The sequence below is a fragment of the Salmo salar genome, chromosome ssa23 (genome assembly GCF_905237065.1).
Source record: "Salmo salar chromosome ssa23, Ssal_v3.1, whole genome shotgun sequence".
NCBI classification, from domain to species: domain Eukaryota; kingdom Metazoa; phylum Chordata; class Actinopteri; order Salmoniformes; family Salmonidae; genus Salmo; species Salmo salar.
The window spans coordinates 22,208,355-22,231,433 of NC_059464.1; the positions used below are offsets into that span (position 1 = coordinate 22,208,355).

A 23,079-nucleotide genomic window follows, 5' to 3' on the forward strand; every position below is an offset into this window, starting at 1 on the left:
CCTATCCCGAACCATGAAAACAAGCCCAGACCATTATTCCTTCTGCACCAAAACTTTACAGTTGGCACTATGCATTGGGGCAGGTAGCGTTCTCCTGGCATCCGCCAAACCCAGATTCGTCCGTCGGACTGCCAGATGGTGAAGCATCCCAGAGTCGCCTCTTCACTGTTGACGTTGAGACTGGTGTTTTGCGGGTACTATTTAATGAAGCTGCCAGTTGAGGACTTGTGAGGCTTCTGTTTCTCAAACTAGACACTAATGTACTTGTCCTCTTGCTCAGTTGTGCACCGGGGCCTCCCACTCTTTCTATTCTGGTTGAAGCCAGTTTGCGCTGCTCTGTGAAGGGAGTAGTACACAGCGTTGTACGAGATCTTCAGTTTCTTGACAATTTCTCGCATGGAATAGACTTCATTTCTCAGAACAAGAAGACTGATGAGTTTTTCAGAAGAAAGTTATTTGTTTCTGACCAGTTTGAGCCTGTAATTGAACCCACAAATGCTGATGCTCCAGATACTCAACTAGTCTAAAGAAGGCCAGTTTTATTGCTTCTTTAATCAGGTCAACAGTTTTCACCTGTGCTAACATCATTAGAAAACCCTTTTGCAATTATCAATTACCTAATCCAAGTTTATCATTTTAAAAGGCTAACACAACGTGCCATTGGACCACAGGAGTGATGGTTGCTGATAATGGGCCTCTGCGCGCCTATGTAGACATTCCATAAAAAATCTGCTGTCTCCAGCTACAATAGTCATTTACAACATTAACAATGTCTACACTGTATTTCTGATCAATTTTATGTTATTTTAATGGACAAAAAACGAGCTTTTCTTTCAATAAAAAAACAAGGACATTCCTAAGTGACCCCAAACTTTTGAACAGTAGTGTATATTATTTTTCATTCAGTGAAAACAGCCATAGTGCAACTCTCCCTTTTCAAGGCTGAATTAATGTACCAGGAAAAGTAAGGTTCAGTACACAGACCAGACATAACAATTACAGCCAACAGGGGTTCCATGCACTTGGGAAATTGTGCAGAATTGCTAAAAGTTTTCCCCCTGTGTACACATGTCATGGTTTACTACCACATTAGTATAGGCCTAATATATGTATTCACGACTTCAGTTTTACTCAACTCAGCATTTTCCTTTGTCCCTCTTTCAACAGCTATTGAAGAAAGAGACAAGTGAAGAGTAACTGATGGGGAGAGGACTACTGCTGAGCATTCTTATTTAAGAGTACAAGGCTGCAAGCTGACAGTTTTAGAGCCAGGAAAATAGTCTATTTAACTTTCCCATAACAAAAAAAGACCACATTGTTTACGTTTGGCTGATGCATGCAACCACTGGACTGCAGTGATAATATGTACTGGGTCACAGGCATTAGGATGAGAAAGTATAAGAATACGATACGCAATTCACAGGATGCAAAGCAAACATGCCCACGATTACATTGTGGCATGAAGGCTGAAAAAATAGTAGCCTAGTCTACAATATCCCCAAAAACGAGAATCAAACTGTCAGCCCCGCGAGAAGGATAGGGGTCTGTGAGGATAGAGGGGGAGTGATATGTCATTTACTGGAACAGTCTCACGAGCACCAGAGTGAGAGCGCGCGCTTAAAGGCACCCAGTGAAGAACACCGGCTTCTTTCCCACTTTGGAATCTAGTTGTCTTTCATTCAGTGCGTTCACTTAAATCCCTGGCAGACGAAGGAGCTACCCAATTATATCTATATTAAAAGGTAAGATTGAAATTCGTTTGAGAAAAATGCATCGGGACAAAACGTTTTCTTTTTCATAATGGGATTCAGTTTTATTTGTAGCTTACTTTCACTGTAGCCGATGCATTTTACGGAATAAATGGGGTATCAGTTATTGAATTTATTATAGCTGCTGTTGACAGTCTTATGCATGCGAATAAAATGTTTCTTCCAATGTCGATACATGTTCCATGGTGGTGAATCTGACATATAGCCAAAATTGTGTGGCGCGCGCGCCGATGTCAAATACAATGTGCATAAGAATGTTTGTCTTCAGATGTCAGCTGTTTTAGCAGACATAACAATGTAGACATAATACAGAGTTATCCAGGAGATCCGTTTGAAGGGACCAAACTGCGGATGTTCTGGTTGACTAAACTACGCGCGGAGATTTGACATATGGTACCTATGGGTTTCCACAACCACAAATATCGTAAACATGAATGAATGAATTTTTTTTTGCTTTTTGGTCTTAATTAAGCTTAGGGTTAGGCTTAAGGTTAGCACTGTGGTTAGGTTTAAAACCAGATTTTAAGAAGATAAATTGTGGAAATAGGTGGGCTTTATGACTTTGTGGCTGTGGTAACTATTAACGACTGTTTTAATGTGATAGTCAGCTTCCCTTCCTATCCAGACAAGTCACTATTACGCTGAACAAAAAAATATAAACGCAAAATGTAAAGTGTTGGTCCCATGTTTCATGAGCTGAAATAAAAGATGAAATGTTCCATACACACAATGTTCCATACACATAATGTTCCATACACACAATGTTCCATACACACGATGTTCCATACACAGAAATGTTCCATACACACAAAAAGCTTATTTCTCTCAAATGTGTGCACAAATTTGTTTACATCCCTGTTCGTGAGCATTTTAGCCTTTGTCAAGATAATCAATCCATCCATCTGACAGGTCTGGCATATCAAGAAGTTGATTAAACAGCATGACCATTACACACTGTGCTGGAGACAATAAAAGGCCACTCATGTGCAGTTCTGTCACACAACACAATACCACAGATGTCTCAAGTTGAGGGAGTGTGCAATTGTCATGATGACTGCAGGAATGTCCACCAGAGCTGTTGCCAGATAATTCAATGTTTATTTCTCTAACATAAGCCACCTCCAATGTCGTTTTAAAGAATTTGGCAGTACGTCCAACTGGCCTCACAACCGCAGACCACGTATAACCAAGCCAGCCCAGGACCTCCACATCCGGCTTCTTTACCTGCGGGATTGTCTGAGGGGCGGGGAGCTGAGGAGTATTTCTGTCTGTAATGAAGCCCTTTTTATGGGGAAAACTCATTCTGATTGGATGGCCCTGGCTCCCCATTGGGTGGGCCTGGCTCCCAAGTGGGTGGGCTTATGCCCTCCCAGGCCCACCCATGGCTGCGCCCATGCCCAGTCATGTGAAATCCATAGATTAGGGCCTAATTTATTTATTTAAATTGACTGATTTCCTTATATGAACTGTAACTAGGGCTGTGGCGGTCATGACATTTTTTTTGCATGATTGTCATGCAAATAATTGCCGATCTCACGGTATTTGACTGTTTATTAACAAACACATTTAGCATCTCCGGCTTCCACGCATAGCCTACAAGCCACTGATGCGCACCTATGGAGCGTCAACATTTTAAAAAGTCTAATAAATGCATTTAATATAGCCTACACCATCACAATACATCAATAACTTATTTTAGGCCGGTCTAAAGAAACAATATGATATGAAGAAAATGTAACCTATTTCAGAAGAACAGAATAGAATATTCTGAGTTGTCCTTATGTTAGGCCCTAGTCTGCCAATGCCATATAGCTGTGGGCTACACTAGTTCATTTAGCAGGCAAGAATTGCTTATAATTCCCATGGCATTATTTTATATTGTTTTATAGTGAGAACAATAAAATGGAACATAACTGAATAAAATAGAAAGGATAGTTTCCCCAAACGATTTTCGAAGGAGTGCGCACATGTGGCTATGCTGTGTTGAGCGGTTAACAAAGAAACAGGTCCTCCTATATGCTTCATTTAGAGTTAGTTATGCAACTTTAGTTGTTCTACAAGCGTTAGGCTATATGTTTTGATTTTCTAATACAAAATAATAATTTGAAGAAAAGTTGCATGAAAGGCATGCGCTCTGCTCTGTTTCTTGCACAGGCTGCACATTCTGGGCATCATTCACAAGTGATAGTATTCTCACTCCAATCAGACTATTCTCAATTGAATCTAGTCTGTACATACACTAAATAATATATGTGTGAAATTAGTCTGGATTTAGAATGGGCCATTATTATCTGTTGGAACAGGTGCAGGGGGGAAAACGCATTGTAATCCGTGTGCACTTGAATAGGGAATGGAGGACGCTTTTCCCATGGTTCATTTTCATGCCAGCCAGGTAGGCTACTCCGGCTGTAAAGTGAAACGTGCTTAATATCAGGAAAGATAATAAATAAATATAATAGGCCTAGCGTATAGAAATCTGATTGGATCCTCTTTTTAATAGAGGCCATCAAAACTCTGTTTTGTCATGCAATTGCATAGCATAGCCTATAGAAATGTTGAGCAACATGGGCTTATAGGAACACTTGTTTCATTCCATGCATCAACCAGCTATGAGGAGCTGTCTCTCACTGAGCAACAGGTGATCCTATTCTGCTCAAGCTCTGAATGCCAGGGCTCTCATGAAGTGTTTGATTTGATTTTTGATTGCATTTGCGTTGCTATCAGAGTGATTAGAGAGCGCTGAGTACAAGACCATTAGCAACTGTCGGTTAGAAAGTTTTGTAGGCTACTAATGATTCCCAGTTACCGCCTAGTTACCGTGACTAAACGGTCACATGGAATTTGACTGTGGTCATGACTCGTGACTGCCAGTGTGGCGGTTATATGGTCACTGTAACAGCCTTAACTGTAACTTAGAAAATCTTTGAAATTGTTGCATGTTGCGTTTTATATTTTTGCTTAGTATAGATGTCCATCCATGTCTGAGGACATCAACAGATGAAGTGGAAACCGGCCACTAGGGGCAACAGTGAGGGTGTTGGGGATGGTGGATGGGCGTAAGCATCTGCCTCTGGTGCAAGAGATTTTTGCTATAAGCCTATCCCAAACCTTAACCCTTACCTTAACCATTCAGAGTTAATGCCTAACCTTAAGATTTTGAAGTTAATGGATAAACTTAACCTTAAACACTTGGAAATTTGAGGTTTGGAACAACTTCAAAAGGAAACGTTTGAGAGACATGGATGAACGTCTCATTTTAACTTGAGACTGCGAGAGCTTGTTGTCCTTCCTGGACTCGTGCGTTGTGGAGCGCGCTAAAAACGCTCACCTGCAGACCGAGCTGGTTCTGCACGGATTTGCGCTGGCGTAACGAAAATGATGAGCTCGCCGCCACGTCGCCGGTAGCTCGGAATTGTTAGCGTTGCATTCATTATTATAGTTAGACCAAGTGTGTAAATCACATTAACATGCGTCAGAGGGGTCACAGCTCCAGAATTCTCTAACAAGACAAGGTTATGCTCCAGGCTGTTCAGTGTAGGCCTATCTACAGTATGCTAATGAACAGCTTTGAAGAGTGTGCGTGTGTGTTTGTGTGTGTGTGTGTGTGTGTGTGTGTGTGTGTGTGTGTGTGTGTGTGTGTGTGTGTGTGTGTGTGTGTGTGTGTGTGTGTGTGTGTGTGTGTGTGTGTGACACAAGAGGAGAGGAAGTAGGGAGAGAAATAACAGACCCTTGGAATAAGACACCATGTACCACATTTGCACGTCAACAACACTTTGACTTTGGACATCAAAAAGGAGAAGAGAAGATCATTATCAGCCATTTCCACTCAGCACATAACACACACACACACACAGCCAGTATAGATATTCCCCAGTCCCCACTCACCGGAGTCTTTGTTGAACTCATTAATTTGTCAAGTGAGTGTACAGCTGAGTCATAAACACTAACACATTGTTAGAGCGAGCACACGTCTGCCACAACACAGCACTTTGATTTGGGAGGTTGTCAAACCACTTAGGCTTTGACTGACTGTCTGAATGTCAGATGTTGACAATAGCAAGATGAGTGATGTGCTGAGTACAGTCACAGTGAGGCCTCTCATCAGTTTGGTTTGGACAGAATGGGAGGACTATCTACACACAGAGAGAGAGAGAGAGAGAGAGAGGCAGAGCAGTCTTAAAACATTAAGATGAATGGAAGGAAGAAGAGAATGTCAGGGAGATGCACGGGTGGAGCAGAATCTCTTTGCCTGTCTTCGTTGCTTAAGCCAGCCAAGCTCTCCCTTCATCACATACCCCCCTCTCTCTTCTCTTCTTCCTCTATCTCCCCCTCGCTCCCTCCCTCCCCTCCCTCCCTCCCTCCCTCCCTCCCTCCCTCCCTCCCTCCCTCCCTCCCTCCCTCCCTCCCTCCCTCCCTCCCTACCTCTCTCTGTATCTCTCTCTCTCTCTCTCTGTATCTCTCTCTCTCCCCCTCTACCCCCTCTACCCCCCCCTCTCCTCTCTCTCTATATATGTAAAGGCTTGACATGCACAGTCTATTTTTAATAAAAATGAAACAGCTTTCTTGCAGTGAAGCGAGACACAGAGTGAAGTGAGACTGAAACAGCGATTTGCAATTTAGGCCTGTGTGACACTCATCATCCCCCTCCGAGCCAGCAACAGTAAATTCACCCTCAGTCTTTCATTGCCTATCTATCTCTATCGCTCTGTGTCTCTCCAGCTATCCCCTCACACATGCTTCTCACTAACACTTACATCTCAAATGCTGAAAAATAATATTAAATGACATGTTTTGTTCTGTAATTGTGGAGCAGTAGACATGAGAGCAATATGAACAACACTCAAACGAACTGTTTTAAAATGGGCCAGGAAGTATTATTAATGGATTCAAAGATGCAGCAGAAGAAAGGGAATGATTGTAAAAGCCTTAGTGGAGAAACAGTATATGGGATGGTTTAAAGATGAAGGAGCAGACATATCGGCTCAGAGAGACTGAGTGCACATCTGGCATTAATATTGATGAAGTGGCATTAATGTGTGCAAAATACAAAAAAGAGAGCATTATTCCTTTTAAACAGTTAATTTTTCTCTTCGGCAAAAGAATTCATGTGGAAGGGAGGAGTAGAACAGTCGAATATATAGCTCACATTAGTTCTTTGTTATCAAGCATTAAGAAACTAGGGCAATTGCTGAATGGGAATGAATGAGTATTCTGTTCCTGTCGTAAACATAAAAACATTTAATAAATTAAACATTCTGATAAGTATTACACAGTCATTCTGGGTTAATAGTGTTTTAACTTAGGCCCTCATGTGCATCTAAATGAATGGGTTTTGTAATACAATTGCAGATGTTTTAATTACACAGTAAAATGGAGCTCAGATAAGGTTATTCAATATAAACATAGGATTTGGGCATGCCAAGTCAGGGATTGTAGGTTGGCAGCCATTCTGTTCTTATAGACAGAAATAAATATGTACCATTGTATATGAGTGTGTGTTAAATGAGAGAGAGGTGAAATGTAAAGAGTGACAGTGACAAATTCACACCGCGAGAGAAAGAGACAGAGAGAGAAAGAGAGAGAGAGAGAGAAAAATGCAGAAAGGAGAGGGAGAAAAATGCAGAACGGAGAGAGAGATAGAGGAATTGTGATTACACATTTTCAGTCTTAAGTTGGTGACAGCCTTCATTGCACAAAGCCTGGAAGATCGATGGCTGGGGTCTGACTCTAATACTAACGAAACTCGGATCGTTAAACTTTTGGGAAATGATGACAGAAATTGATTAAAATATGTATGAGTCCAATTAATCTTTGAAGGGGGACTTCTTCCACTACTTGGCATTGAGGCATGAGGAGGCCATCTTTAGGACGACATCAATCATCTGATGGACTGGCAATTGTGTCTGACACAGTAAAGTAGTGGAGCTGTGCCTCACCCTCAGCCCTTCAGGTCCAAACTCAGCCTCCAGAGACAAATCTCCTTTACACGCATTATAATGAGCTCATAACCTAACACAATAGTCTCATTACGCTATGCCCCATTCTGTTAATAAGTATTCAGTGACGCTTTAAACCAAAAGATGTATTGCTTTGTTACCAGTTACGAGCATCTATGAGCCCTTGTAATGTTTTATTATGTTATAAATAGATAATAGGTATTTATATGCTGCAATTTTACAACAGACTGAACATAGCCTCTTGTTTTCTATAAGCTGACGACTATGGTGTCTAATCCTGCAATTCACTAAACACTAAACGATGGACAAATCTCCACATAGACTGTATGCAAAAACACAGTGCAGACAGTTCAGACTATCGCAATATATTCCCCACAATGTGGAGTTGTAAAACGGCAGCCAGTTCTCCTCAGGTCTCGAGGAGTTAATGAGAATAGTGTCAACATCTCTGCATGTCTTCATGCCTCCTGCACCTCGGAGCTGTTTGCTCTCATTTTAATTAAAACAGCTAAGATTACTCTAATTATCTCTCTACTCAGGTAATCCAGCTCCGCTCTGCTGCGGCCGTGGGAGGGAGTCCTGCATCATTTGTACAGCAGAACGGGAATGAGTTAGTGTGAGAGTGAAAAGTAAACCACAATAAAGACTGACCCTGTGGATAGCAAAGGAAATCACAATGTGGGGAGAAGACAAACAGAATCCAAGGAGAGGATCAAAAAATCTCTGAATATATATATATATATATATATATATTATTTTTTTATTTTATTTTTTTATTTTTTTAAACGAGTTGATTAACACACCACCTCCACTATGACCACCCCAACGGTGCTTCTTCTTGTTTTGGTTTGTATGTGGGAGGAGCAGCGAGGACGTAGTTCACTAACTGTTAGTTTACCGATTACAGCTCGGAACAGCCAGGAAGACCTAATTGAACTGAGGGCTGCAGAAAACTTTCTGGTGAATCATGGTCAGAATGCTGAGGTTCCTATGACAACCCACATCCCACTGACTCCTGGATTAACAGACAAAGAAAAGAATGGCATGGATGAAATAGTACAGATATCAACTCAAACTCCAGACTTTACCCTTCAAACCACTTTGACTCGAAAGATATGGAATGTAATTACATCCAAGAGTGACCATGTGGATAATGGGGATAATGTTCACACTCAGTCACTTGAGGCCCAGCAGTCCATGGAGGCAGAGGCCAATGGAGACCCCAATCATCATGTGAAACTCCAGACTGTCTCGCATCCAGAGTCCAGAGTTCTTCCAGAGGGTATCTCTGGGCGGGGCTTAGTCTCTCGGGGGGAGGGGTTAACTCTAACAGGGGTGGGGCCTCACTCTCGTCGTAAGCGGAGCTGGCAGTGGAACCAGTTCTTTGTGATTGAGGAGTACAGAGGACCAGAGCCAGTGCTCATCGGACGGGTAAGACCTCATCACAACCAATGTCATTAAAGTACAGTATGATTTCAGTGTTATCAGAAATATCCATAAATGTATCTTTGGTAAATTCCTAGAACAACAGCCTGAGGATATAGTGCACCAAGGGGTTCCCAAACTTTTTCACTCAAGCCCCCCTTCTAGCATTCACGGTGAACATCCGGCACCCCCGTCTATTTCTATAGGCACAAGCACTGTTTATGACACACACTGTTCTCACCCCTCTTGTTGGCAGAGAGACAATTTTGCAGATTTAAAGCTTATTTCCTACAATTCTACACACGTCTTAAATGAATGTATGTGTGTTGATGTGATGTTTGATTGACCCAAACATTACAACAAAATCTATGGGCTAAAAAACCTGGCTAAAAAGCATTAGCTGACATGGGCTAGTTGATCTGGAAATGATCTCTCCAAGGCCTGCAATGACTGACATGACGAGGGAAACTGCTGATGCACTACCCAATTTGTAAATAGCACCTTGTGCATTCTACTACTACAACTTCCAGGAGTAAGAGGGGCGGGGTGGTCCTTCGCCCCACAGTTTGGGAACCACTTCAGTACACTACTAGTCAGTTGACATACTTTACTTCATTAAGGTTAGCCAATAAGTACGGTAGGTTGCACCACGCCAACAACACCGCAGAGCTGACAGGAAGTCAGTATTCAGCCAGTGTGATGATGAGATGATTGGAGGTGTTTTAAATCAGAGCACACCTGAACCGTCTAGATCTGTGGAAGTTACTTGTAGCACTTCACAGGCAAAGTGTTGGGCTGCTAATGCATCTGCTGGCAGCTTTAGTGTGTGTGTGTGTGTGTGTGGATTATATTAGCTGTGACGCTTATAGGGAACTCTGCCAACTCACAGTAGCAGGCAGCATACTTTATTGTGACACCACAGTTTGGAGCCTCCCCAACCACTGTGTTCACCTCGTAAATGTTTCATCTTCCTCTCTGCCTGTTATTGATACAGTCAGGGAGGGATGTCAGTGCGGTCGGTGGAGACATAATACTCGTTCTTGTTGTTGTAGATCGTGCACAAGTCTGATTCAGGGCTTGAGATGGCTAGGATGTTGTTTGGATGTTATGCCAAACATGTTCCAGCTTGTTAGGGCTATGAGTTTGATAAGATCATACATACATCAATGCCCAGATTCACATACATGTATAGAGTGTATGTGCTATGCCGTTTGAAAGACATTGCTAGAAACGTTGAAAGGGGTAAGATACAGTACATCATGGAAATGAATGAGAATTTTACTGGGAGAGAAAATCAGCAAGGTGAAGATAGACTGAAGATCCCTGCCACACTGTAAGAGCAAGGAGAAGAGAACATTGAGATGAAAGAGAGTGGGGGAGAGTGACAACGGCATGGGGAAAGTAGCCGTCTAGGAATTCTATCAGAGATCATTTCAACTAAAAAAAAAATAATGTTTTTATGGATTGGATAAGTTTCAACCCCACAGAGGATTTTTTTTTGGCCATGGCGACTGATGCACAGCAGGACTGAGCTAGCAATTAGATTGAGACTAGGAGGGTAGGGGTTGGTGAGAGACAGGGTGGGGGCTAGGAAGGAAGGGTGTTAGGAGAGTAAGATAGGGAAGGAGACTGACAAAGATGTCTCTCGTGGTGACGTATGGGATCCGAATCAAAACAGATTTAAGGAGGAAGAATATATAGCATTTCTTACTGTCTGTTATCATGTGTTTCTTTAATCCCTAACTGCACGCTCAACTACACACATACACACACTGACTCGCTCTCTCTGACACACATATCACACTTGCACACAGACACACTTGGCTGTATACACCCAGGGTTTATGAATTACAGTTGACATGTATACCAATGTTTTTATGCACCATTTTGGTATTCTTGGGTAGAAGAAATACACATCTATGTGATTAAAGGCCTAGGGACATAATACTTTCTTACGCTTGCTCTCTCCAGGCTTATGTCACATAATAATATTAACAATTTTCCTTGCCCATGGCTTGGCTTGTTCGTAATTCTCATGTGACAAATATAATAACCACAGAGACCACAAAGCTGTTTCTATATGAAAGAACCTACAGTATATATACAGACCTTAATTGATGTGAAAACCTGCAGTAATATTGCTCAGCAAATATCAAACAACCCATGCTACTCACTATAGTTAAAAGAATGGGTTGTGGTTCATTAGACAGAGGTTGTGTTGGTCTAAGATGGAGGGGAGGAAAGGATGTGAGTAAGCCTAGTGGATTATGAGCATGTGCAGATGTGCCTTAAGGAGAGCGAGATGTGAAGGTTCCTGGTCAGAAAGCCTTCCCTGTGTGATGAAGGCTGAGTAATCTCTTTAGCTTTCTATTTCTGTGTGTCTGGCCTTTTACCCACCAAGCTCCCTGTAATATCCCCCTACTGCTATTAAATACTGAACAAGCTAGCACTCTTCACAGCAAAGTAAAATGGGCAGACACACAGAGACAGGTAGACAGACAGAGAGAGAGAAACAGATGGGCAGCTGGACTGTCAGAGGTACGTTCTCAGAGAGAGAGAGAGAGACAAATTTTACCCCAATAACTACCGTGGGATATCAAATCAAATCACATTTTATTTGTCACATGCACCGAATACAGTGAAATGCTTACTTACAAGCCCTTAACCAACAATGCAGTTTTAAGAAAAATGCCCCCCCCCCAAAAAAAACTAAGAGATAAGAATAACAATAATGTGCATCAACAGCAACCGTGCGTTGTCATTAACAGCAGACTAGAGGATTTCCACAGTGAAACCAATGTACTGAGCAAATGTCAAATTGGCTTTTTACCAAAATACCTTATGACAGACCACATATTCACCCTGCACACCCTAATTGACAAGTAAACAAACCCAAACAAAGGCAAAGTCTTCTCATGCTTTTTGATTTCAAAAAGTTTTGACACAATTTGGCATTACGGTCTGCAATACAAATTGATGGAAAGTGGTGTTGGGGGAAAAACATACGACATTATAAAATCCATGTACACATGTACACAAACAACAAGTGTGCGGTTAAAATAGTCAAAAAACACACATTTCTTTCCACAAGGCCTTGGGGTGAGACAGGGATGCAGCTTAAGCCCCACCCTCTTCAACATATATATCAACAAATTGGCGAGGGCACCCGGCGTCACCCAACTAGAATATGAAGTCAAATGTCTACTGTTTGTTGATGATCTGGTGCTTCTGTCCCCAACCAAGGAGGGCCTACAGCAGCACCTAGATCTTCTGCACAGATTGTGTCATACCTGAGCCCTGACAGTAAATCTCAGTGATGACAAAAATAATGGTGTTCCAAAAAAGGTCCAGTCGCCAGGACCACAAAAACAAATTCCATCTAGACACCGTTGTCTTAGAGCACACAAAAAACTATACATACCTCGGCCTAAACATCAGTGCCATAGGTAACTTCCACAAAGCTGTGAATGATCTGAGAGACAAGGCAAGAAGGGCCTTCTATGCCATCAAAAGGAACATCAAATTTGATATACCAAATAGGATCTGGCAAAAAAAACTTGAATCAGTTATAAAACTCATTGCCCTTTATGGTTGTGAGGTATGGGGTCCGCTCATTAACCAAGAATTCACTAAATGGGACAAACATCAAAATGAGACCATGCAGAGCAGAATTCATCCGATACCCGCTAATGATCAAAATCCAGAAAAGAGCCATTCAATTCTACAACCACCTAAAAGGAAGCGATTCCCAAACCTTCCATAACAAAGCCATCACCTACAGAGAGATGAACCTGGAGAAGAGTCCAATAAGCAAGCTGGTCCTGGGGCTCTGTTCACAAACACAAACAATCTTCACAGAGCCCCAGGACAGCAACACAATTAGACTCAACCAAATCATGAGAAAACAAAAAGATAATTACTTGACACATTGGAAAGAATTTACAAAAAAACAGAGCAAACTAGAATGCTATTTGGCCCTAAACAGAGAGTACACAGTGGAAGAATACCTCACCACTGTGACTGACCCAAACTTAAGGAAAGCTTTGACTATGTACAGACTCAGTGAGCATAGCCTTGCTATTGAGAAAGGCCGCCATAGGCAGACCTGGCTCTCAAGAGAAGACAGGCTATGTGCACACTGCCCACAAAACTGTACACTGAGCACCTCTTTAACCTCCTGCCAAATGTATGACCATATTAGAGACACATATTTCCCTCAGATTACACAGACCCACAAAGAATTAGAAAACATATGCAAATTTGATGAACACCCGTGAAATACCACAGTGTGCCATCACAGCAGCAAGATTTGTGACCTGTTGCCACAAGAAAAGGGCAACCAGTGAAGAACAAACACCATTGTAAATACAACCCATATTTATGTTTATTTATTTTCCCTTTTTTACTTTAACTATTTGCATATCGTTACAACACTGTATATAGATGTAATATGACATTTTGAAATGTCTTTATTAATTTGGAACTTTTGTGAGTGTAGTGTTTACTGTTCATTTTCTATTTTTTATTTCACTTTTGTTTATTTTCTATTGCCACTTGCTTTGGCAATGTAAACACGTTTCCCATGCCAATAATGCCCCTTGAATTGAATTGAATTGAATTGAGAGAGAGAGGGTGACAGAAAGACAAAGGTAGAGATACATAGACAGGCAAACAGATGGACTCAGGGGGGAGCAAAAACAGACAGATGGACAGAACAGAAGACAGACAGAGTGACATTTGGGGGCCACTGTCCACAGTCATGTGCTCTCACCCCCTAACAATCCCCGGTGGCCTGCTTGGTCCAATGAGTTAATTAGCTGTACGCATCAGTACACATTCTGGTCCCCTCTGTCCCCTTCACACCTGGTGCCATTCCATTCACACTCACTGAACACCACATCTTGGACTTGATTCAACCTCTGATTTCACCATCTATTGTTTAGGTAGATGATCAATTATGCTATTGAGGGATGCATTTTCTGAGTCAGTGGTGGCTTGGACACAATATGTCAAACAACAAAGCATAAATTCAACTGTAAACCCTCTTTTTAGAGAAAAGATCATAGAGAACTAAAGCCACTCATTAGGCTAGGCTCAATGCAGAATCCATATATATTTTATGACTTTATATTTCTCTCTCTATACACATATATCTCCTGCAGCTGCACACAGATATGGACCGAGGTGATGGGCGTACCAAGTACATCTTAGAAGGAGAGGGGGTGGGGTCTGTGTTTGTCATCGATGGGAACACGGGCAACATCCACGTCACCAAGTCCCTGGACCGAGAAGAGAAGGACCAGTACCGCCTCATCGCCATGGTAACCGACCGCCAGACGGGCCACGCCCTCGAACCCTCGTCCATGTTCATCATCAGAGTGCAGGACATCAATGACAACCCACCTGTCTTCCAGAACGAGCCATACAGCACCACCGTGCCCGAGATGGCCAATATAGGTATTACATGTGACAGACAGGGCTTCGGTCTTGATCTGTGATTTACATTACAGTCTAGACAAGCTGCCTCGACGGCTTATTATTCATTCCTGAAGTCTCACCAATCCATCTCTCTCTAACAGGAACATCCATAATCCAGGTGACAGCCACGGATGCAGACGACCCTACGTATGGTAACAGTGCCAGGCTGGTGTATGCTGTGACCCAGGGCCAGCAGTATTTCTCTGTGGATCCTCAGACAGGTCTGATGGGCCTACAATGCAGCCTCTTATCAAGCTACATGTTAACCATATGGTAGTCATGCTGATGAACTGACACTACAGTATGCCCCTTTGATCTGTAAAGATATCATATGGTGTACTTCTGTGGTCTGTATGTATTCTGTGTACTCTACATAAAGCAGGGGTCAGCAACAGGCGGCCCGCGGTCCACAATCTGTTATAATAAAAAAAGAGAGATATGTAATCATGTCTTAATGTAAATACAATCTCATTTGGGCTTAGTTGTGTTCAATTTGTAGTCTAAAAATATTATAATTATGTTCCGGCTCCCCAGAACATCCTCTCCGACAAAAACAGCCCGGGGTTGAATCTTGTCGCCTACCCCTGACATAAAGGCTTGTGACATAGCTATATGTGACATTAAAGCAGGTGACTCATCCCACTACAGCATTTAGGTCTGCTTGTCCCTTCAGCTGTGATGTAATGTAATGCATCATGTGCTTATTTACTGTCCTCTCATCGTCCTCTCTGCCAGGTGTCCTGCGTACTGCTGTAACTGACATGGACAGGGAGAATCAGGACACCTATCTGGTCGTCCTCGAGGCCAAAGACATGGGGGGTCACCTGGGGGGGATGTCAGGGACGACCACAGTCACTGTGAGGCTGAGTGACGTCAACGACAACCCCCCTCACTTCAGAAAGAGTGAGCAACATTACAGTTACGGTTTTATTGGCCGGCGTCATGCTATTCCGGTTATAGCTTTCAACTTCTATAATTCCAGTTGAAACATTCTTCGGACATATTTGTGTATTCTCTCTCTCTCTTTGTGTGTGTGTGTGTGTGTGTGTTTCTGTGTGTGTCTGGTCGTGATTTTGCGTGTGTGTGATTTTGTGTGTTTGATTTTGCGTGTGCTTGTCTGATTTTGTGTGTGTGTGTGTGTGTGTGTGTGATTAGAGTGATGAAATGCCTTGCAATGTGGCACTTGTGATGGTGCACTGATCTCTCGCTGCTACTAAGAGTGCCTTTAGGATCTTCTCTGCCAGGATTGTCACACAGCAGCGCTGTGCTTATAGTGGATTTTGAAGCCATTTTATGGAGTGTTCCTTGATGTGTGCATATGACTCGGGTTTCCTCATTGCAAACTAATGAATCAATTCCATGAATGAGCTGCTTATCTCGTCTTCCTCCTCCTCACCATCATCTTCATCACCATCATCAATCTGAGTTGATAACATATTTTGAGATTTCTCTGTTAGGTTTCTCAACACTAAGCTCTTCCTGAAAAACAGTGAGAGATCATGGTCAAGTCTTTTCTTATCCAAATGCTTCTGCATTCTATTCTATTCGTATTTTATCTGCCATCCAGTCGTTTTTGCTCCAACAGACAGTAGAATCACTGCAGAATATAACATTCTCAGTCATACAATACATTCCTCTGTAATATATGCCCCTCTTTTTCTGTCTCACTCTCCCCTTCCTCTCTTTCTTGACTTCACCCCCCCCCCCCCTCGCTCTCTCTCTCAAGCAATTTCATAATTCCAAATGCACAGTATTTATTAGGCACTATAGCTGTCCTCCTACTGTAGCTCACTGTGTGTATGTTCATGATTCTCTATCTGACACTAATGCAGAGTGAGTCTAAACAAACCTTTTTTGTTTCATCTGTGGAGATAGAGACGTGTGTGTTGAATTCGCAAAGCTTTGAATTATTAACAAGTGTCATTAGATGAAGGTGTGTCCTTTCCATACTGTTTAGAGGGAGACCATGGTGTGAATACTACAGTTAGTCACTTACTGTGTAGAATCAAAGAGAGACAGACAGACTCATCGCTGAGAGCCAGGCAACTGCCAAACCCTGCTGTCACAGACTACTGCACTTTGGCTGCCGTTTCCTTGGATACAGGACACTCAGAGAGAAGTTTGTCTTTTGGTTTTCATCATTACTGTAAACATTTTCCCTGAGGACTACTGGAATGACTACTCTCATTTTAGGATCTAAATGGTATGTCTATGCCCTGTCACTCATCTGTGTGGTCTCTCTCTTTCTCTCGCTCTCTCTCTCTCTCTCTTTCGCTCTCTCTCTCTCTCTCTCTCTCTCACACACTCTTTCTCGCTCTCACTCTTTCGCTCTCTCTCTCTTTCTCTCGCTCTCTCTCTTTCATTCTCTCTCTCTCTCACACTCTTTTTCTCGCTCTCTCTCTTTCGCTCTCTCTCTCTCTTTCTCTCGCTCTCTCTCTCACTCTCGTTCTCTCTCTCTCACTAGGTGCCTGGTCATTCTCTATCTCTGAGCTAGCAGCACCAGGGGTGGAGGTGGGTCGCCTCTCGGCCACAGATGCTGATCTGGGAGAGAACGCCATGCTGGAATATACCATTCTGGACGGAGAGGAGGGGGACACATTTAACATCACCGGAAGAGACCAAGAGGCTGTCATTGTGTTAAACAAGGTGGGCAATAAATAAGGGAGACCAGATATATAGCTCTTAATCAGACTCAAGTCAAAAAACATCCACAATGGTGTAAAATGAGAGGCTAAACTAAGCATTACTCCTCCAAGCCACTCTAACCAGGAAGTTAATTCAGTGAAAAACATAGAAAACAGCAGGACAGTGTTGCCTGCAGAGACTTCAGTCAGCAACAATCAGGTCTGATAATAGGATGCTTTGAATAAAGAAATATTTGGTCTGGAAACAGTATTTTAACAGTTTTTCATCAGTCATTTTTCCTAGCAATCCTGTTGTGTGATTGCAGGCAATGTCACAAACTTTAATTCACTTAAACAAAACATTATCTCACCTTGGTTTGCTTGAAAAAAGAGATCCAAATACCCTGGACTTTATGCACAACTATTTGAAAAATGAAAGATTCCATCTAGCAGTTGAATTGAAATCGCCAACCAGAAAATAGTTTGTGAGCCTGTGTTTTCCTCAGTGTGGTGTCAAGTACATGGGGCATCGCAAGCTCCATTTAACAAAGTGTGTGAGATGAGGGTAAGAGTATGAGATAGAATGTGGGAATGATGAATCAACATGGGAGCAAATGAATTATGGAACAAGGGTAGGGGAAGGGGCACGGTGAAAAGAAGAAGAAAGAGAGAGTGTTCGAGCAACGGAGAAAGAGAGAAAAGTGGTTATAGGAAAGGACATAAGTCAAATCTAATTGGTTGTACTGTATTTCTCTCCTCAGCTGCTCGACTATGAGAGGTGCGGTTCCTACTCGTTCTCAGTGGAGGTTATGAATCCCGTAGTGGACGCACGGTTCCTACGAAAGGGTCCCTTTAAGGACCGGGCGACCGTACGGGTCATGGTCCTCAATGCAGACGAGCCACCCCGCTTCTCCCGGTCACGTTACCGTCTAGATGTGCCTGAGAACTGTCCTCCTGTCTGCAGCGTGGGTCGGGTGTCTGCTGTGGACCCAGACACGGGACAAAGCTCCAACATCAGGTAGCCTACACTCAGCCAGTCAGTCCGTCCGTCAGTCAGTCAATCTGTCCTTCATTCACTCACATTTTCTTTTCTCAAACTATTCCCCCCGTCACTCTCTCAGGTACTCTATTGACCCTCAGTCTGACCCAGAGGCTCTGTTCCGTATTGCTTCTGACAGCGGCCTTATCACCACGGTGATGGAGTTGGACCGGGAGCGCGAGCAGTGGCATAATATCACTGTCATCGCCACACAGAGAGGTATGAGGCTCTCCCCCCCCCCCCCTCTCCTCTCAGCTTCAGCCGCCCCCCAGGAAATACACGCACTCTGGCTTAGTAGAGTCATGTTTTCCCCCCATATCACTCATGGTAGCCCTGGGGTGAGAGCTGTGAAAAGCTGTAATGAAGTTGATGTTGAACTCACCAGGCACTCCTTTCCTGTTCCAGACAATCCTAACCTTGTGACCAGAGTTGTGGTTGCCATAGAGACGCTGGACCAGAATGATAATGCACCAGAGTTGGACAGGCAGTACACGACGTCTGTGTGTGACTCCAGTACCCCTGGACAGGTCAGTGCTGCTGCTAACACTTACCTACAGAATGTAACTCTGACACTGCACTTTATCAGTCTATCTATCTATAGCCCCGCATGCTGATAACCATAATGCATTTTTTTTACTCCAACCTTTAGAGGACAATTCTCTTTAGAAGTCTTTGAAGATTTCCTATTCCTTTTATTGTCTAATTTTTATGAAATTGGAACTGATGTCAGATCACTGTGTCCTGTTTCTCTAGCCTGCCATTGGCTGAGTTCTTTTTCTCTAATGCCATTGGCTGACTTCTTTTTCTCCAATGCCATTGGCTCAGTTCTGTGACTGTGAGGTCCAATAGAAGTCCTCCTCTCTCTGCTCTGTCTCCCAGGTTGTTCAGGTACTGCGGGCGGTGGATAGGGACCAGGGAGGACAGGACGCCACAGTCCACTTCAGCATCCCTCCAGAGTCCAGTTCTGCTCTAAACCTCACCATCAGGGAGAGTGGAGGTGCCCTCTAGCAATATTCAACCTCCGTGTCAAACTGTCACCCTCCTCAGCCCTCTGCCTAATGCATGTCAAATCAGAAATTCTGCAGGGGATCATTTCTTTGACATGCTTGATGACAGTGTACCTACATCTTATAGTATATAAGCCTGTCGAACTTCTAGTATTCATTTTAGGACTGACATAGTGCAACTGGAGAATGGCATTCCTGTACCAGTGACCTGACGACTGGCTTGAGTTTCTGGTGTTACTGTCTTATTTAACCCCAGGTGCCACAGCGAGACTGGTGCTCCAGTCGACCCTGCAGCCCCTCGCTGGCTTCTCCTCCTCCCTCCTCACCCTGTACGTGCCCATCGTGCTGCGGGACGGGGCGTCCGGCCTCACCAACACCGGGACGGTCACCGTGACCGTGTGTCCATGTCTGAGAGGAGGCATGCAGGCCGAGGAGAGGGGCAGGCAGAGGGACAGGGGCTGGGAGAGACAGACAGTATGTCTGCCCCTGCCCTCCGCCTCTCCATCACTCATCTTCAGTATGGTCACCTTGCTGGCCCTGCTGGCCTGTGTCACCACGCTGCTGGGTAAGACTCTCTGTGTAGTAGGACAACTGTCAAATCAATGTATAGTACATGCCTGTTTGTACTGTTTGCACTATACTGTATGTCTGTCTGTCTATTCGTTGTCTGTCCTTCTATCTGTCTGTCTGAAGATCTGTATCCCATGAAATGGACAGCAGTGTGTGGTATTTACGATCATGTATCTCTCTCTCTCTCTCTCCCCCCCCCTCCCTCCCTCCCTAGTGGTGTGTGCTCTGTCTCTGTCTCTGCGGCATCAGAAGCGAGACTCCCACTCCCCATTTGAGGAGGATGATGTGAGGGAGAACATCATTACCTACGATGACGAAGGGGGAGGGGAGGCAGACACTGCTGCCTTTGACATCACCGCGCTCCAGAGCATGCACAGAGTACAGCGCATGCAGGATGGCAGGAACATGTGAGCTGTGACGTTGGTTTGTGTAGTGTGTGTGAGGGCATGTGTCTGTGTGTGTGTACTTGCGTGCATGCGTGTTCCTCTGCCTTATGCTCATCTCTTCGCCCAGATGGTACACCCAGCAGAATCAGGCCAGGGCTAGGACGTACAGCTGGAGCCGGACCCCACACTCTGCTTTGGACCCCCGGCATCCAAGCTCAACCCCTGTGTACGGACACCTCTGCTACAGCATCCACACCCTGCCTGTCCTCAGAGACCTTCCCGAGGGGCCCACTCCATTCCAGTCGGGTCTGCAGCTGGCCAAACTGATGGAAACCTATGGGCTTCCTGGCCATCAGATGGGTAACGTTAATAATTCCCAAGTCATCCAGAACCAGAGCACATTTGATCTGCTAGAGTCTGGAGCGGTTCCTCTCAACCCTGCTGAGCCACAGTTCCCCAGCAGAGAAGGACCAGAGAGCATGAGGGCTGACAGCAGACCCACAGAGAGAGAGGGAGGCAGGGAGACCAACACTGACAACCAGCAGCAGCAGCTGCATCCGAACCAGGGACCAATCAGGGTCAGATATGAACTTTCATATATAATGGGTGTAATAATGTTGTTATTATTTTGGTCAATCTCTGACTATTTTTCCTATTAAAGTATTTATAATTCCTCATAAAATCATTGTGTATTTCCTCCCCAGACACAGCCTGAGTCTGTACTGACAGATGAAGCACTAGTTCTGACCTACTCTGTCCCAAATGGCTCATGCTCCCAGAGTCACAGCAGTAGCATCTCTTCCTCAGAGCAGCAGGAGAACAAGACAGAGTCCTCTCCCTCACAGACCACCACCACCACTGGAGCTTCCAGCTCTGCAGTAGATGACACAGACACAGATTCCTCTACTCTCCCCAGCTCAGAGAAGAATGAAAACACTGTTGGTGTTAGCCAAGTAAATAGCAGTCACACCCACACTAACACACTGGCGGAGTCAACATACAGCATTGTGGGTTCACTAAACCAGGGCAGTGGAGGGATACCTGTGACCGGGACTACGTTGTATCCAGGCAGTGCAGAATTCCTGAACATGTACGCGTTTGGTAGGAGCCTCTCTGGAGGCATGCTGGGATACGGCAGGGGGTGGGGCTGTGCCCAGGGACTGGTGTCTAACAGGGCAGGGGCAAAGGGTGGGGCTAACTGTAACCCCTCCCTGCCTTTGAGGATGGAGGACTTCCTGAAGCACCGTTTGGACCAGGTGACTGACCTATCCCAGCCACCCTACGACTCACTGCAAACCTATGAGTTTGAGGGGGGGGACTCCCGGGCGGGGTCACTGAGCTCACTGGAAAGCGAGGGCGAGAGGGAGGAGGAGAGAGGGAGGGACGCGGTAGACGAGTTGGACCAGAATTTCCATAGGCTAGTGAAGATAATCGAAGAGAGAGAACAAGAAAAGGAGTGTGAGAGAAGTTCAGTGGAGGAGACGCCACGGGCAGAAGATAGAAGCCAGGGTTTGGATGTCAACGAGATGAGCAAAACAGAGAGTGTTGATGAAGAGAAAGAGGTCTCAAGGTGGGATTTTTAGAGAACCTGCGAATCAAAGAGACTGAATAGGAGTTTGGAGAGGAGAGACAAAACACTCCAACAGATGCAATTTAAAAGCAATACGGGGGTGTTATGCACGACTTCAGAGAGAAAATGATTCCGTTCTGTTCTGTTCAATGAATAAACTTCCTGCTTGTTGGCTATGCAGCACAGCTGAGACATGTCGGAGGACCCATCATCACATCTCATAAACTCACCCTTGTGTTTATTAAACAGTATATCAAAAATGTAACTTTTAGACTTTCCTTGTAACTGATATGAATAATGCACCTAGGCTTTCTACACTGAAGTTATGAAAAATGCACTTTCTGAAATATTGATTCCCAGCCCTGAAAGCTGCATTGTTGGAAAATAGGCCTCATGAAAAATGAAAGGGAATTGTGATATTTAATGTTGATAGTTAATTAGGTGCACTCTCACTCAGAACACTGTTGTTCCCAAAGGCGACATTTAAACATGGATAACTGAATTGAACTTATTCTAAAAAGCATACCAATTCCACACATCTACACTTGCATACTGTAGGCATACACACAGACACACACTTATAGAGCTAATGTGAATATATAATGGTGAATCTGTGCACATTACATCCAGTCAAATGAAAGCTGTTCAGGTGATGATATTATGTCACAATCAGGAGGGAGCTCTTCAGAATTGTATAGACTTTGACACCCAGGCAATGTATTGTCCCAGTAATTATAATCACGGTAATAGGTTCTATGAAACACTATGCAATTTGCACACTGACTAGACATAATACGTCTCTGAAGAAAGAAGCCTTGTAAAAAGTTGAATATGTTTCCTACTATAGCGACATGATTATGTGCATACTGTAAATATCATCCTCCGCAATGTGGTGATTATTGAGTGGAGGATTTCACACAGACCACAAAAGTGTCCCTTTATGAGAAACACTGTCATTATTTCAGAATTTGTAGTGATTAAATGGTTGGTGTTAAAGAAGATGTCTGTTGTGCCACGTTATTTCCCATGTGATAGTTTTCCTAGATAGTTCAGCTATAAACCTGTTTATTGACTGATCTATTACGAATTTCATCTTTGCAATCCATGGAACTGCACAATCTTGCTCTTTCTTTAAAAACTGACATGGAATTGGGTAAGCTTACGCACGCAATCGTACTGTTTACTATACTATTCATAATTTAACTAAAGAATGATTCATATGACCACCAATCAATATTTCCCCCAAAAGATATT

The 23,079-nt window shown here is 43.7% G+C and overlaps 1 protein-coding gene across 1 annotated transcript; it reads left to right on the forward strand.

The window, feature by feature from the left end:
* The first annotated feature begins 1,179 nt into the window (after positions 1-1,179).
* Positions 1,180-22,821, forward strand: LOC106584214 (cadherin-20). The gene is made up of 14 exons (XM_045706411.1): positions 1,180-1,742; positions 8,266-9,157; positions 14,314-14,608; positions 14,731-14,850; positions 15,365-15,532; positions 17,094-17,275; positions 18,015-18,271; positions 18,375-18,511; positions 18,698-18,819; positions 19,172-19,289; positions 19,556-19,864; positions 20,084-20,276; positions 20,383-20,833; positions 20,960-22,821. Exons 2-14 carry the CDS (start codon positions 8,540-8,542, stop codon positions 21,836-21,838), a joined length of 3,849 nt encoding a protein of 1,282 aa, XP_045562367.1. The 5' UTR covers positions 1,180-1,742; positions 8,266-8,539; the 3' UTR covers positions 21,839-22,821.
* The last annotated feature ends 258 nt before the right edge of the window (positions 22,822-23,079 follow it).